Raw genomic sequence first — 16,283 nt, forward strand, 5'->3', positions numbered from 1 at the left:
GAGTCAATCATTATAAAAGGTAACAAAAACAATACTAATAAAATACTCACGCATGATAATGGTATGTGGGGACGTAAAGCGGGGGCGGCAAAAACCCGGGGGACACGCCCCCGCCCGGGGACAACACTCCGCCGGTAGCGGGCCTGACAACATTATAATTATTATTGTACATTGAATGCTACACTTAACTCTCCTATAAAGTATAATATATATGTATATTAAAACAGATCTTCTCGATCAACTGATCGATGTCTGTACTGGCAAATAATCGATATGGAAGATCTATATTAACCGAAATTGTGATTTGTAGAAATGCTGCTGCTGCCGTATGGTTCCCGGCACCATTACAAAAAAGAATAGGACCACTACATTTCTTTCCCATGGATGTCGTAAAAGGCGACTAAGGGATAGGCTTACATAATTGTGATTCTTTTTTTAGGCGATGGGCTAGCAACCTGTCACTATTTGGATCTCAATTCCATCATTAAGCCGAGCAGCTGAATGTGGCCATTCAGTCTTTTCGGGACTATTGGCTCTGTCTACCCCGTAAGAGATGAAGACGTGCGTAATTGCGAAAGAGATATACCGAGTGGTGATGTGTACATACTTGTAGTGTGAGTGTGGGTGGTGATGCCACGCGTGCTTGTGGGCGGCGGGCGGGCCCAGGGCGGGCACCGCGCCCACCCCGGGGGGCAGGTACTCGCCGCGGCCGCCGCTCTGCGAATAACAATGTAAAAATATTATATAACACGACTTTTGTAGCTTCGTTTCACCAAGCTCGCTTTGGGTCGAGATATTTTGTTATGTTTAATCATAGACATAGATAAAAATGAGGTGGTCTATGGAATAATCAACACAACTTATCCCAACTAATATTATATACAAAAGTACTCACTTTTGTATATAATATTACTTGGGATAAGTAAACTCTTATTTGTTTTTTGTTACCTCTTCACGGGTACGCAAAAATAAGGAATCTAATTAAAGACATACCATACCATCGGGTTCATCCCGGTAAAAACTATAGTTCCCGTGGGTTTTGCGAAAAACCTGTATTTTTTTGTAGATTCGCCGCTTTTTGTAGATGGCGCTAAATTCACGCGAGTCTAGTATATTTATAGTATCTAGTATAGTTAAAACGATTAGCTGTAAGTAAAATTTTGTCAGTCACGATATAAATTTAAAAAAATCAAATGTTTAAACTTACGCTATCTCTCTTATTGTGTTGCACGGGCACGTATTGGTTACACTGGTAATCAGTCGCCTGGCGCACTGACGAACCGCTCTGTAATAAAACAACAAATTTATCAAAATTTATTAATTTAGGTACACTCTTTCTGAATAATATGGTTGGTTCAGACACGAGTCTCTCGCAATCTTATTTTATTGAAACCTACTCGTATTTTATCTACTTATCTAGAATATACCATTAAGATTGTACAATAAAAATTACATATGATAAGTAAATCAAACATAAACCGGCCCAAATTTTATCTGCCATTTTAAATAAAGTAAACAAAAGTGTATCTTAATTTGTGTTAATAAAGCACACAATCCTTGTATGTTAAACTCATTGCGAACGAGCAGAGTTTTATACTTGTGTTCAGATACTTTTCAACGTGATTGTGTGTGTGTGTGTGTGTGTGTGTGTGTGTATGTGCGTGTGTGTGTGTGTGTGTGTGCGTGTGCGCCCGTGTGACTGACCGCGTAGTGCGGCTCGCGCTTGGCGGCCTCCTGCTGCGCGAGCGCCAGCAGCCGCTTCTTCTGGCTCTGCGGCGTGGGCTGCGGCTGCTGCGGCACCGCTTGCTGCTGTTGCTGTACAAATACATTTTATCGTAAGATATTTTGTCATAATAATAAGAACGTTCATACGTTAATTAGAACGATCCTACGGCAATTTTGATATTTGGCATAGAAACAGTAAATACCTTCTGGAGTGACCACTAAAATCACAGTCTTTGAGAATAACTATTGGCTCTGTCTACCCCGTAACAAATAAGACGTAATTTGTGTGTGTAGGTATTGTAACATAGAAGACAATTGCATATATAGTCCGAGGTACCTAGATAAATCTGACTGAAATTTACACAGACAATACATATATACTGTACCAACATAAAAAAATAAGTTTCTAAATAGGATTATAAATGCATGGTTACAATCACTTTTCTACATCCCCATACCACATTGTATCAGCACACTTAAAAAAAATGTTGACTGATCACTTTTAATCACTAACAAAACACTGACCGTGTGATGATGATGGCAGGGCTGGTGGGCCTGGTGGTGTTGCGGCGGCTCGTGCTTCACGTGGCGGTCGTCCCGCGGCGAGCGCGCGGAGCAGATCACCCCGCCGCTCACTCCGCTCACTCCGCCCGCTCCGCTCATACCGCTCACTCCGCTCATGCCGCTCGCTCCGCTTGCCACGCTCGCGACGTTAGCGACGTTGTGGTTGGCGGTGATGTTAGCGTTCGCGGTGTTGTGAGCGACGGTCGCGCATTCGCCGTTGCCGCCTGCTGATAAAGAAGAGTTATTTTTTAGAGCAATTATTTTTTCTTTTTTAAGTTAATTTAGTTTGGTATAAAGACTTTATATTTTATATATAAAAATATTGTTGTTGTCTTTTGATTTTCTTTAATAAGTTTATTTATTTATGTACATCAAGGAAAAAAATACGAATAAAACTTAAACTAAAGAGAAATTTCTTCCAGTAGACGCACGACAGAACAATGTAAAGGAGAAGGCATTGGCTTATATACAAACAGTTCCAATATATTATGAATGAATATTATAATGACAATGTATCTTAATATAAAGAGAACATAGTCTGATTGGCTGACATATCAACACACAGCCCAAATCGCTGGGTCTAGAGATTTGAGATATAGGTGCCTTGTGTAGTCTAGGAGAGAATTTCCCAAAATTCTGGTACGGAACACTGACCATTGTTGTTGGCGGGCCTCGTGCGCTGATCGTCGTCGTCGGAGTCGGAGATGGTGATGACGGAGACGGCGGGCGACGGCGTGTCGCGGATGGTGATGGTGTGCTGCGCGGACGACGAGCAGCCGCCTGCCGCGCCCGCCTCCCAGCCGGCGCCGGGGTTCGGGGCTAGGCCGGTACTGTGGATACATTCAATTATTATTGTAGGTGTATACATACATTTTTAGACGTCTAAATATGTAGAAGCATATATTTAATTACGTTGGACAGACAAACTTCTGGCACGTTTTTACAGGAGGACACGAAGGAGTCAAACGTCAAGAGACTAGTGCAAGAATAAGTGACCTTGAAGTGTCACTACAAAAAACCCATAAGAAAGTAACGAGTGAGATTATAACTGTCGATAAATTGTGGTCTACACAAAACGATCAAGCGCGTTATACGACGAAGCCTATTTTGACTTGAAATGTCTATCTATAATAGCGCCTGCATGCTGACATTTCGTATTTGCTAACAGAAAAGGAGGAATTAAACATGTGTTGTCGTAAATGCCAACTTACGTATGATCCTGGTGCTGATGCCTGTGCCTCGAAGGCGGAGTGCCCTCTTTGACTCGCTTCTTGACTGGAGAAAGTTGGGTAGGTTCCTTCTTCCCACTGCTCGCCATGCTGTATTATTGAAATAAAAATTAGTTTACAATTTTATTTTTAATAATACAGTTAGTTAGTTTTACAATTTATAATGGGTAAATATGTGAAATTAATACCCGACTGCATGAAGTCATTAAAATTTTTCGTAAAAAAACGTAAATACAAAACGTTATACAAATTTCAATAACCCTTATATATATTTTGTGCCGAAGATATATACCTACACAATAAAATAATCGCATCCCACTTCTTATGTATGTTCTATTATGGCTCGCACGGAACGCAAACTTTTCCACAAAATTAGCAAAATTAACTTTTTTTACCTAAATATATATAGCTTCCTACTCATTCTTTCTTTTAACTACAGCTAAAACTTTTTATTCCCATTTTTTCCGTGACTAGGCTAAAGTGAGAATTTCTGAAAAATGCTGCTTAAGAAGGCACCCTCCGTATGATTCTTTTTGGTAAGTACGTTCGGTTGATTAATGCATATAAATATACCATACCAAACGTATGCCAGTCATGTTTTATAAATAAAGAACCTTCACAAAAATCATAACCTTCAACCTCTTGCAGTCGGGTTGGTCAGATGTTGACTCTAATTCAGCGTTAACAAAACAATTTCGAAACACAGATGTAACCAAAACCTGCCCTGCATTTATATAGACTTAATTTCCTATCAGTTGTGCGGTAATCCGCTATAATAATAAGTTGTCGTTGTCAGTTTGCTCTCAGTGTAAACCTTTTTTCAATTATTGTCAAAACTTAAGTTATCATGTTTTTGTCAACTTAACGATATTTTTAATGTTTTCTAAAGTCCGTTTTAAAGTAACACTTTTTCATTAAACTTCTTATATTTATCTGCTTAAAAATAAGTCTAAACTACCTAACATATACATACTGTTAAGTTTTGTGAAATAACAATATTTCTTTAACCCTAATTCCCGAACTAGGACAAGATTGTATTTGTATACATATATTCGATCACGTCACAACGTAACCAACTTCACATTACGTCAACATCCCTACAGCATTATAATACGATTGTCATCACCTGTATTGGTGAGTTTGGTGGTGAGGCTGGTAGTGGGGCACCGCCGCCGCCTGCTGCTTTGTCGATCTGAAGATAAACCCCACGGTCACACACTTGTATATTCTTACATACTAAACTAACTACTTGTTGACTGGAATTAAGTACACCTTTAATGCTCAATAAAATTTTCAATTAATAAATGACTACCATTCGCCGGCGGCTCTGCCCGCGTTGTAACTACTAAGTCTTTTTCCGTACTCCAAACTGTATCTAACTTAAAATTTAATTGGAGAACGATTCAATGCTTTAACTAGGAAGAGTTGACAAACAAACTTGCTTTTGCATTTATGATATTATTAGGGTATTAAAGAAATTATTGATGAAATAGATTTGATTGTTGTATGTGATGTTCGACATAGACTTATGTATAAATGTAAAAAGAGATTGTCGATTGTCAAAAAATTCAATAAATCTTTCTAAGTGTTCGTATCTAATAATTATCAAAAATCAGCTTTGAACGTGGAGTTAAGGGTCCTGACAATGAAGGTCACGTCAAGAATAGCCTAAACCAAAGATCTTGCATGAAGAAAGTGATTAATGTGGAAGCGAAGCGAAATAAGTGCGGTCGTGGTATAAGAATCATAAAATCATTTCATAATCATGAGAATCATAAATTTATGATTCTTACGATTGCTTCTTAATACGGCTTGCCTAATGCCTAATAATAAAGTCAGTGCAGCAACAGTTTCGTGTGTGCCGTGTGGTTCATGGTCCTTTAGAAGAGGATCACTATACTTCTTTCCAACGAATGTAGTAAGAAAAAAAAGGTAAGAGGCACATTTGTCACGTGCAGCTTATACCATGACTTAATATGGTATAATATGGTTGCGGAGGTCAGACGGAAGTCGGTTCGTGTAAATACCTGACACAGAGTCAGGATCATGGTCATAAGGCGCACCCTGGGGTCCTATCCAGACAGGTGAGGATGTGACCGATATTAACGCAGAGAAAGAAGAAGAAAGTGTAGAATGTTTCGTGCAATGCAGGATAGAATGAATGAAATGAGTACGTAAAGCAGCAAGAGGCAATTCTTACTCTATAGTTACTTATATGAGTGACTTTATTGACACTTGCAGAAGATACAAAACTTATATGTTTTAAAATTAACTATATTATGTTTCTATTTCTTAAATACTTATTTAAATTGTGCTTTCTATTTAATTTTTAATTTTAATAAAAAAAAATTGTGTATAATAATGTATGTCTATAAAAATCAAAATAGTTATTATCGTAGAAAAATAACCGCAGCATTCGCATTTAACGTGAGTGAGAAAAAGTGTGATGAAGTGAGTCAGAAAAATAGACTAGGTAAGTAGAAATACAAAGTAGTAATTTAGTAGTGAAGTTAGTATGTTTAGTTTTGTTAATTTATTTATAATATTATAATATTATATACATATTTTAATTAGGGACGTTTTGATGAAACGTTAGGTGAAAAATACGCTGTAATAACGATTTTGCATGAAAAGATGTGGATGGAGCAGAATAAATGTGCAGGGATTATTGCGTGTTTAATAGATAAAGTTAAGACAAATAAGCGGCACAAAGTTAAGAAAAATACGAATTTTTTTAAATTATATTTTTCTTAACTTTACTACATACGCAAACTTCATTGAAACTAAAAGACTGGAGTGTACATTGTCCTTGGTCTGAGATATAAAAGAAAGAAACATGGCGGAGGTCGATCAGCTGATCGTTGTATTTGTCAAAGTAATGATGTCTAAATTCCCGCGATAAAAATAAAAAATGTATTGTTTATTGGAAGCGTTGATTCGGGCTCGATCGCCAGGCTATGAGTTATACCTGGGGAACCGCGCGACAGAGGATGTTGAGTCGGAGATTGTATTGTATACAGAGTGTATTCTTAAGCGTTAGGGAAATTTTCATAGCATGCTTGGACGATAAATCTGAGTGGGTTATACATAAAAACATGAAGGAAAAAGCGATAAAATAAGTTTACTTTCCCGTATAAAGACCGATAACCTGATCAATCAATATGTATATTAGTATTGCGACAAAAATAAAAGTATTAACGATGCTCCATCGTCCAAACGTGCTGTAAAAAAATTTCCGAACCAAATAAAAATGAACTGCGTGAAAACATCGATAGCGCGATTCATCACTGTCACTCACCGCTTGGCGGCGTGGTGGTGCTGGTGGTGGGGGTGCTGGTGGTGCGCGAGGTGCGGCTCGTGGTCGGGCAGCGGCTCCACGATGAGCGGCGCGCGCCACTCGCCCACGTCGCCCACGCCCACGCCGTGCTGGTGGTGCGCCGCGGCCGCCGCCGCCGCGGCTGCTGCCAGCTGCTGCACCTGGTATTAATACAAACATTTAATATTTATATTCGCTAATCATAATATAGAATGAATAAAGTGCAGTGTAGCAAGCACTCAAAGGCTAATAACCTTGCGATTGGCTAGCAACCTGTCACTTGATTCCATCATAAAGCAATATAGCTACATGTGGCCTTTCAGTATCTATCTTTACAAGACTGTTGTCTCTGTCAACCCCGCAAGTGCCTATCCCTTAGTTAGCTTTCTACGACATTTATGGGAAAGATATAGAGTGATTCCAATACTATAAAGGAGACTTAGGACTGTACTATATGGTAAGTACTAAGTATATTACCTGATAGGCGGGTTGACACAGTATTGACGAAACGAACTGATGCGGGAACGGCTCTGCGGCACGCGTGGCGTACTGTCTTCCGCCGCTCACAGCTACGCGACTGGTGCCGTAGAGTTGGTACTGAGGACGAAATGTATATCATTATTATTTATATACTTTGCGGTAAATAAAAAAAAAACATTGGAAATATCGCGTGAATAGCAAGGTGCAATAGAAATATATATCTAATGTCTAAGTAATTGCAATCAAATATGGTTATATACTCAAAAGTTATATTTTTATACATACATACATACATACATAAATAAAATCACGCCTCTTTCCCGGAGGGGTAGGCAGAGACTACCTCTTTCCACTTGCCACGATCTCTGCATACTTCTTTCGCTTCGTCCACATTCATAACTCTCTTCATACAAGCTCGGCGGTTTCGGGTACTTTTGACCTGACCCTTTACCAGGACGTCCTTAATTTGATCAAGATACGTTCGTCTAGGTCTTCCCACTCCGACCTTTCCCTCCACACTCTCCTTGTATATCTGCTTAGTCAACCTGCTTTCATTCATCCTCTCCACATGACCGAACCATCTTAACATACCCTTTTCTATTCCTGTAACTACATCTTCTTTCACATCACAACATTCCCTTATCACGCTGTTCCTTATCCTGTCACTCAATTTCACACCCATCATACTCCTTAACGCTCTCATTTCCACTGCATTTATTCTGCTTTCATGCTTCTTTTGCCATACCCGACTTTCACTCCCATACATTAATGTCGGGACCAACACGCCCCTGTGCACTGCCAGTCGAGCCTTTTTGGATAGTTTCTGACTGCTCATAAAGGCATGCAAAGCTCCATTCACCATGTTCCCCGCGTTCACTCTCCTTTCAATATCACTATCATACTTGCCATCTGATGTAAACTTTGATCCTAGATATACAAACTCTTTCACTTGCTCCACTTTTTCTCCTCCAATCAAAATATTACATGCTGTCATTTCTTTCTCCATTTCAAAAACCAGTGTTTTAGTTTTACTTACGTTCACTTTCATTCCTTTCTCTTTTAAAGCTTCATGCATACAGTTTACCATCTCCTGTAACTCCTCCTCTGATGACGCCAGTATAACCTGATCGTCGGCATAGAGCAGACATTTGACGAGTAACTCATTCATCCTTAATCCACTTTTAGACTCTTTCAAATCTGTCAAACAGCTATCCATAAATAGGTTGAACAGCCACGGTGACGCAACACATCCTTGCCTAACGCCTTTCTCAATCTTAAACCACTCAGTGTGCGCTCCGTTTATCCTGACACAAGCACTCGAATCCTCATATAAGGATTTCAGTGCTCGTATTAAGAGACTGCTCACCCCATGCATAGAAAGTGCTGACCACAATTCATTCCTCTCAACTCTGTCATAGGCCTTTTCCAGATCTACGAATGTGCAATAGACTTTTTGACTCTTGGCCAAAAACTTTTCGGCTATGCACCGCAAGGAAAAGACCTGATCAGTACATTCCATTCCCTTTCGAAATCCCGCTTGAGCATCCCATATTTTGTCATCAGTTTCATTCCTGACTCTATTAATCAATACCTTAGCATACAATTTGCCGACGACGCTAAGCAGGCTTATACCACGATAATTTTTGCAGTCCAGCTGTGACCCTTTTCCTTTGTAAAGTGGCACGACAACAGCCTTACACCAATCTTTTGGTACTCGGCCGCTTCTCCAACACAAATTGAAAAGGCAGTACAACTGACTAGCTACTACGCCTTTTCCTGCTTTAAGCATCTCGACCGACACTCTATCACACCCAGCAGCCTTTCCCGCTTTCATACTCTTAAGTGCTTCCACAATTTCGAACATTTCAATTTCGCCTTCCATCTCATTCTCTTTTTCTTCGCTATAGCAGAAATCTTTCTTATTTCCTTCCTTTTTTTCAAATAAACTTTCAAAATAGTCCTTCCATATCTTTAGTACACATTCTTCTCCTTTCACAACGCTACCATCCTGGCATCTGATCCTAGTCAGCTCTCTGGTTATAGTATTTCCTCGGGCTGACCTTACGGATTTCCAGAATACTTTCAGATTTGACTGAAAGTCTTCTGATAGCCTTTTATCAAAATCCTCTTTATACTCTTCTTTCTTTCTAATCACAGCTTTCTTAACCAAATCTTTCATTTTCTTATATTCCTTACGTGCTTCATTCACATCTTCATCTATAACCTCTTGCATTCTTAAGTTAGCTTTTGCTGCTAACAAATCCAGCCATGCTTTCTTCTTTAATCGCACAAGTTCTTGCACATCTTTACTCATCCACGCATTTTTGTGATTTTTTCCTTTCCTTCTTCTACTTACACCACACACTTCAACAGCTACTTTCACAATTCTTTCTTTAAATTCCTTCCATCCATCTTCAATATCGCTCATTTCCTCTAAATCTTCAAATTCATCCTTCAGTCTATTAATATACTTCTTACCTACATCCATATCTTGCAAATTTTCTACTTTTACTCTTTCCAAAGCGCTGGTTTGCTCCCTTACCCTGTGCCGCCAGCGATTGAAGATACCCCTTATCCGGGATATCACCAGTAAATGGTCCGAGTCAATGCCAGCACCGCGATATGCACGGGTATCCAGCACTTTGTTCTTCAATCTTTCATCTACAATCACAAAGTCTATCATACTTTTTAAAATACCTTCCACTCTTGTGTAGGTGTGGATCTCTTTATGTTGAAACATTGAGTTCGACACAAAAAGATCCCACTCTAGACAAATTTCTAATACACTTCTTCCATTATCATTCACCTTTTCGTCACCAAACGCACCAAGCACCTTTTCATATCCATCACGCTTTACACCCACCCATCCATTAAAATCACCTATCATAATAATCTTCTCATTTGGCTTGGTAACTTTCAATACTTCTCTTACACTATTCCAGAACTCCTCGTTTTCGCTTTTTGCTGATGTTGTACCCCTCGAACCCACATCCCAAGGTGCATAAACACCTAGAACGAAGATCCGAGTGATTCCAACTTTCAGCCTAATCCATAGAAGACGAGGGCTGACACACTCATACTCATTCACGCACTCAGCCATTCGTGCAGAAAGAATTAGACCGACCCCTTGACAGCCTCGGCTGGTACTGGAAATTCCAGACCAATACGCCGTGTAAGGGCCGTGCTGCGTCGCGTCGCATCCTTTCCGCTTCGTTTCATTCACGCACAACACATCCAAACGTCTTTCATCCATCATCTGGCATACTTCCTCAATCTTATCCTTCATTCCTCCTCTTACATTCATCGTCGCAAAGCGGCTTTCAGCAGACCGCATACCGCTCCCGCCGGGAACGAGACGTGATGGGGTGCGGACACCATCGCCGCCATCTAGGTGCTCTTTCAAAAAATTTGCATCCATGCGATTCCCACGAGACGCTAGGGAAAAATTTTGTCCGCCCCAGCAGAGCCCCGCATGCCAGGGTAAGGCTAGCCATTACCTGGGGGTCGCCCAACCCCATGGCGGAAGTGGCACGCTCGAGACTAGGCTCGCCCCTAGCCATGCATCCATCGGCGCGGCAGACCTTAGATTGGCAGGGATTTACATTAAAGAGGAATCCCAAGTCTATCCCTTAGTCGGCTCTTACGACATCCGTGGGAAAGAGATGGAGTGGTCCTATTCTTTTGTAATGGTGCCGGGAACCACACGGCAATAATATAATAAACAATACAATATATAGATAATAAACAAAACTAATACTAAAAGTACATAATAATCTTACATACATACATATGGTCACGTCTATATCTCTTGCGGGGAAGACAGAGCCAATAGTCTTGAAAAGACTGAATGGCCACGTTCAGCTATTTGGCTTAATGATAGAATTGAGATTCATATAGTGACAGGTTGCTAGCCCATCGCCTAAAAAAAGAATCCCAAGTTTGTAAGCCTATCCCATTTTTATACATACATAAGTATTCGCGTACAATATAAAGGGCATGCAACTGAATGATACATAGATATGTCAGTATTTTTTGTCTTTAAATGTAAAGTGTGTACGGACAATAGAAGGTGTTACAGTTCTGTATTTATTAGAAAAAAATCAAGACATGTAAAAATTAAAATACTCCATATGATTATGGCTTCATTGGGTTTTTTTTCCTCCCAGAAAACAAAATCAGTACAAACACTAGGAAGAAGAAGTAACGAGGCGACACTCACGAGATTATCGTAGGGCGCCGCCCTCAGCCGCTGCTGGTTGATGGTGAGCGCGAGGTGGTGCGCCGCGGGCGGCGCGGGGGCCACCACGCCGTAGTCGGCCGCCACGCCCGCCGCCACGCCCACCGCGCCCGCGCCCACGCCCACGCCCACGCCCACGCCGGATCCCGACCGCCGGCACACCTGCGGGGAGACTCGGTTTTAGCGCACTATTCTTAATGACGACTAAGGAATTGATAAAGAAAAAGCTTCTTCTTGTAAGCGACGGAATAGCAACTTTTGCATCTCAATTCTATCACTTAGCCATACAGCTAGATGCGGCCTTTCAGTCTTTTCAAGACTCTTGGCTCTGTCTACCAATAAAGATAGAGATGTGATTGTATATATGTATGCATGTCTTATTTATAGTTTATTACCCAACCTTATAATTTTATAACAAAAAATTTTTATTCAAATCTATTCAACAGTTCCAGACATAAGACTATAATATATATATAAGTAAAACAGATTTTTTTTTCAAACAATTTCTAAGTCTATCTATGCTACTGTTACTCCATCGCCTATTCTATGTCAATATATGTAAATATATTCAATAGGTATACAGATATTTCTTGTGTATTGATTAAATTACCTCCATCATTTGCACGGACGCCTTGACGTTGTTGCAGTGTGCATAGTCCACCAGATGCGCCAGCGTCACAAACGCGTGGTTCAACGCTTCCCCTGGGGTTATTCTCCTTTCCTGAAATATTTTATACATTGAGTATCACTGCATAGTACAAAGCACCTTTTATGTGTATGTATGCTATCTTTAGAACTACACCACGGATTTTGATACAATGACTCAAGATTTATATGTATATGCTTCTGTGCGTAGCCGGGGCGGGTCGCTAGTGCTATTCCAAATCTTGATGTAGTAACTATTTTAGACTGAATATACAAGTTGATGACTGACTACATTGTTTACAACACTAAAATTGTTTTGTATTATTAGCACTAAAAAAAGAAAAAATAACAGATTTCAATATTATTTGCAGTTTCCAAATATTTTTATGCAAAGAGGCATATAAACTATTTTGATATTGAGATAACAAATTTTAAGTAAAATTTACCAATTCGTTCATAAAATTAAAGTCGTACAAACCTGGTCCATAGTCAACATTCTCTTCAATAAGTCAATGAATTCCCTCCTGTCTGCTTTCTCCGCTAAGAGCTGGCCTCCTTCTAGATCCGTAGGTACATTGACCTGTAATAAGAAACATTAATATAAATAAATCATGTTGGTTATCATCTAAATGTACAAACTAAATTAAAATCTATAGTCATATGCTGTAAAGAACAAAATAAAAAATGAATATACATATTTGAATTTTCGGTGGTTAAACAGTTAAGGTAATGTGTATATAACTATTTTCCCTGGACAATACAACATGAAGAGGGACATACATATTATCACGTCTATATCCCTTGCGGGGTAGACAGAGCCAACAGTCTTGAAAAGACCGATAGGTCACGCTCAGCTTTTTGGTTTAAAGATAGAATTGAGATTCAGCTAGTGACAGGTTGCTAGCTCAAGAACAAAAAATAATAACAATCCCAAATTATTCCCTATAGTTTATTATATCCCTTAGTTGCCCTTTACGACATCCATGGGAAAGAGATGGAGTGTTCCTATTCTTTTTTAGGCACGGCAAGGCACGGTGAAGAGGGTGTGTGTATAACAGTTGCATGTAGAAAAGTTCACCTGTCCGATGTCATCAAGGCAGTTGAAGATGTACTTCCTTGCTTCCTTGCTCTTGATACCGGTCTCCAGCTCGTGCTCCTCGGGCGTCTTCAGCCTCCAGAACGGATACGTGCTGTCCACGTCCCGATAGAAGAATTTGGCTGTTTTACTCGCGCTGTTGATAAAATATTACATATTAATATCAAATTTTTATAAATATGTATATATTTTTAATAAAATATGTTCCTTTATTATATTTAGAACATGTTTAGAATTTAAGAAAATATTAGTGTAATTAATGTAACATTTCAATACAATGTACAGTGTTCAGAAATAAATGAAATGAAATCAAAAGAATTTTCTTGAGTATGACTTCAAAGGTTACAGCTTTTCTCTATTAATAATTTCTGGTTCAATTTTCGTGAATAAAGCTATGGTGCTTACTGTTTTCAAATATTTGACGTTCTTATCAAAAGCATAACATATATTAAAAATTAATGCTAATTATACCAAACAGATGAACCGATTTTGATGAAATTACACGAGTAAACGGATAGAATATACCTCTTAAATAACATAGGCTACTTTTTCTCGAAATTCCCAAGGCAAAAGCTAGTATAATTACATAAAAATTGATGATCCAATAAATCATAGATACTTCCACGTAAGCAACCTTTAAAATTCTAGTGATTTAGAGAAAGTATATCAAAGTTATGATCCAATAAATCATTAAAACTTCTAGATAAGCAACCGTTAGGATTCTTTTGATACATACCTGTTAAGCATATGCTCGGTGGGTAGCCCCTGAGTCTGCGAGATATAGCGGATCTGGTCATACTCGGAGGAGCCTGGGTACAGCGGCCATCCCAGGAACAGCTCCGCAACCACGCAGCCCAGCGACCACATGTCTATCGCCTCGCAGAAAGCCAATCCGAGGATTATTTCTGGTGCCCTGAAATTTTAATGTACCATTACACAACACTGAAATAAATTAATCAATTCTTAGACTATTTATAAATTATATCTATAGGTTATTAAACGCGCACGTAACGTACCTTTATTTTATCACGGACGTTTTGAATCATGTTACAATGATCAGTGGTCAACTACAACTGAAATCCAGCGGGCTACCCTACGTTCAATACCTGTTTTATTTTTAAATAGTATAATGCAACGCGAAAGTAAAAAATCAATTCTTCGCATTGAAATACGATAAATGAAACACCGTATCCCGTTCGGGGCCCGGATGGAGGTTATTCTGTCTGGACAATGTACCACCAGAAATCAATGTACTTGTTGGATATAAGTCGGAAAACGTTTTACGTGGTACAAGTTAAAAACGTTTTTTATTACGTTCAATTATCTCACACCAATCACTAGTATTATAAATATGAAAGCTTGTTTGTTTATTTGTTTGTTTTTACTAATCTTTACGCTTTAATCTTCTTGAAATTTCGCTCACTGGGTTAACAATTATCACAAATTGAATCCCAATTCCATCACAAAGTCACACAGCTGATTGTGGCCTTTCGATCTGTTCAGGACTGTTGGCTTTATCTATCCCGCAAGGGATAAAGAGGTGATTATATGTACTAATGCATAATGTAGACAATGTGCATTCGTCCACGATTTAGATTTAAGAGATCTATATTTGTAAATTGACGTCCAATGAAAATGCTGCAGTGTAGTTTGTTCCGCCGCTTCTTCTACACATGCGCTTTGGAAGCGGTAGTAGTTATAATTAGATTTAAGTTATGTGACGTCAATAAGTGATACCTTGTATCCAATTTTGAAAATAAATCTATTCTATTCTATTCTATTCATAGTTCTGTGAACACTACAGGATAGAATGGTGTACCTGTAGTATCTGCTCTGGAGGTAAGTGTTGCACACCGCCTTGCTGACGTGCGAGGCGCTGCCGAAGTCGATGACCTTCACCCTGTAGGGCTGCCTCGCGGGCTCCACCAGCATTATGTTCTCCGGCTTAAGGTCCGCGTGGATCAGGCCCAGTTGCTGATGAAAATAAACAGAAAATTTATTTATAAACAATGTAAAATATTAAGTTTATGAAAATACATTATAGAAAACCTTACATGATGTAAACAGAAATAACATAAGTTATCTGATTGCCTGCCACCAACTTGACAAACATTGGAGTCCCAGCTAGCTACAGACAGACCTTCAATTCAAGCCTACTAGAGTACTCGCGACCTTACAACCTCCCCGTCATATGTGCCTCTAACAGCACTCCCATTTCTTAACTCCCAACAAATTCTCTTTAGATTACCTGTATTACAATTAGACAGAATCCTCCCAAGCTAACTATATTCCTGTTTAGGAGGTTCATATGACTTGTACAACTAACCTTCAATTTCAGCAGCGCCGTCAGTACTTGCTGCAGTATCGGCCTTATGTACTTCAGGGGCAGCGGCGAGAACTTGTTCTGCTTGAGGAAGTCGTAGAGGTTCTGCTCGAGCATCTCGAACACGAGGCACGTGTGCGAGCGATGCTGGAAGCACTCGTAAGCGCGGACGAAGTTGAACTCGTCCGCAGACTCCTGCGATAGCCGGGAGAGGATGGACACCTGGAAATTTGAAGATTATTTTATGAGTAAAGCTCTAGTTTATTATTTGCCGGTTGACTGGAAGAAATTCTTGAACGGGTCGAGGGTTTATTGGGTCGTGTCTGAATAAAAACAGAATTTTGCCTGTTCAAGGTGCGTCTTGTCGTCGTCTCGTCTTAGTCTCGATTGTCCTTTTTTTCACAGTCTGTCAGTCAGTTTTGGTCATCTAAAAAGTTAAGTCAAAGAGTCTGATTGTCCATGGAGGCTGAACGGCCGCTACAATCCCTTTATGGGACAAGTCCGCCATTGAAAGTGATTTATTTATTTTATTACTATGTTTGTTTTGGTCATTTACTTGTATTGTTGTATTAAAGCATTTGGTGAATGTGTCGGTCTTAGATATCACAGAAAAGAGACGAAAAATGATAAAACCACACGGCGAAAAATAACTGCACTTTCCTTCCTTT

The 16,283-nt window shown here is 39.5% G+C and overlaps 1 protein-coding gene across 6 annotated transcripts in view; it reads right to left on the bottom strand.

Moving 5' to 3' along the window:
* LOC106136632 (homeodomain-interacting protein kinase 2) overlaps positions 1-16,283 on the bottom strand; it is a 91,346-nt gene that overhangs the window by 4,465 nt on the left and 70,598 nt on the right. For 4 of the 6 annotated variants that reach the window (XM_013337243.2, XM_060950341.1, XM_060950342.1 and 1 more), the window contains 17 exons: positions 15,619-15,837; positions 15,112-15,266; positions 14,029-14,205; positions 13,275-13,428; positions 12,675-12,776; positions 12,162-12,272; positions 11,534-11,713; positions 7,312-7,431; positions 6,817-6,995; positions 4,645-4,710; positions 3,501-3,608; positions 2,944-3,119; positions 2,251-2,516; positions 1,705-1,815; positions 1,208-1,285; positions 608-717; positions 51-143 (listed from right to left, as the gene is read on the bottom strand). In XM_013337243.2, the coding sequence (XP_013192697.1) occupies positions 51-143; positions 608-717; positions 1,208-1,285; positions 1,705-1,815; positions 2,251-2,516; positions 2,944-3,119; positions 3,501-3,608; positions 4,645-4,710; positions 6,817-6,995; positions 7,312-7,431; positions 11,534-11,713; positions 12,162-12,272; positions 12,675-12,776; positions 13,275-13,428; positions 14,029-14,205; positions 15,112-15,266; positions 15,619-15,837 (2,405 nt within the window). The remainder of the gene's footprint in view (positions 1-50; positions 144-607; positions 718-1,207; positions 1,286-1,704; positions 1,816-2,250; positions 2,517-2,943; positions 3,120-3,500; positions 3,609-4,644; positions 4,711-6,816; positions 6,996-7,311; positions 7,432-11,533; positions 11,714-12,161; positions 12,273-12,674; positions 12,777-13,274; positions 13,429-14,028; positions 14,206-15,111; positions 15,267-15,618; positions 15,838-16,283) is intronic. The other 2 variants (XM_013337242.2, XM_060950344.1) reach the window with 2 other exon arrangements.

This window comes from Amyelois transitella, chromosome 21 (assembly GCF_032362555.1).
Source record: "Amyelois transitella isolate CPQ chromosome 21, ilAmyTran1.1, whole genome shotgun sequence".
NCBI lineage: Eukaryota > Metazoa > Arthropoda > Insecta > Lepidoptera > Pyralidae > Amyelois > Amyelois transitella.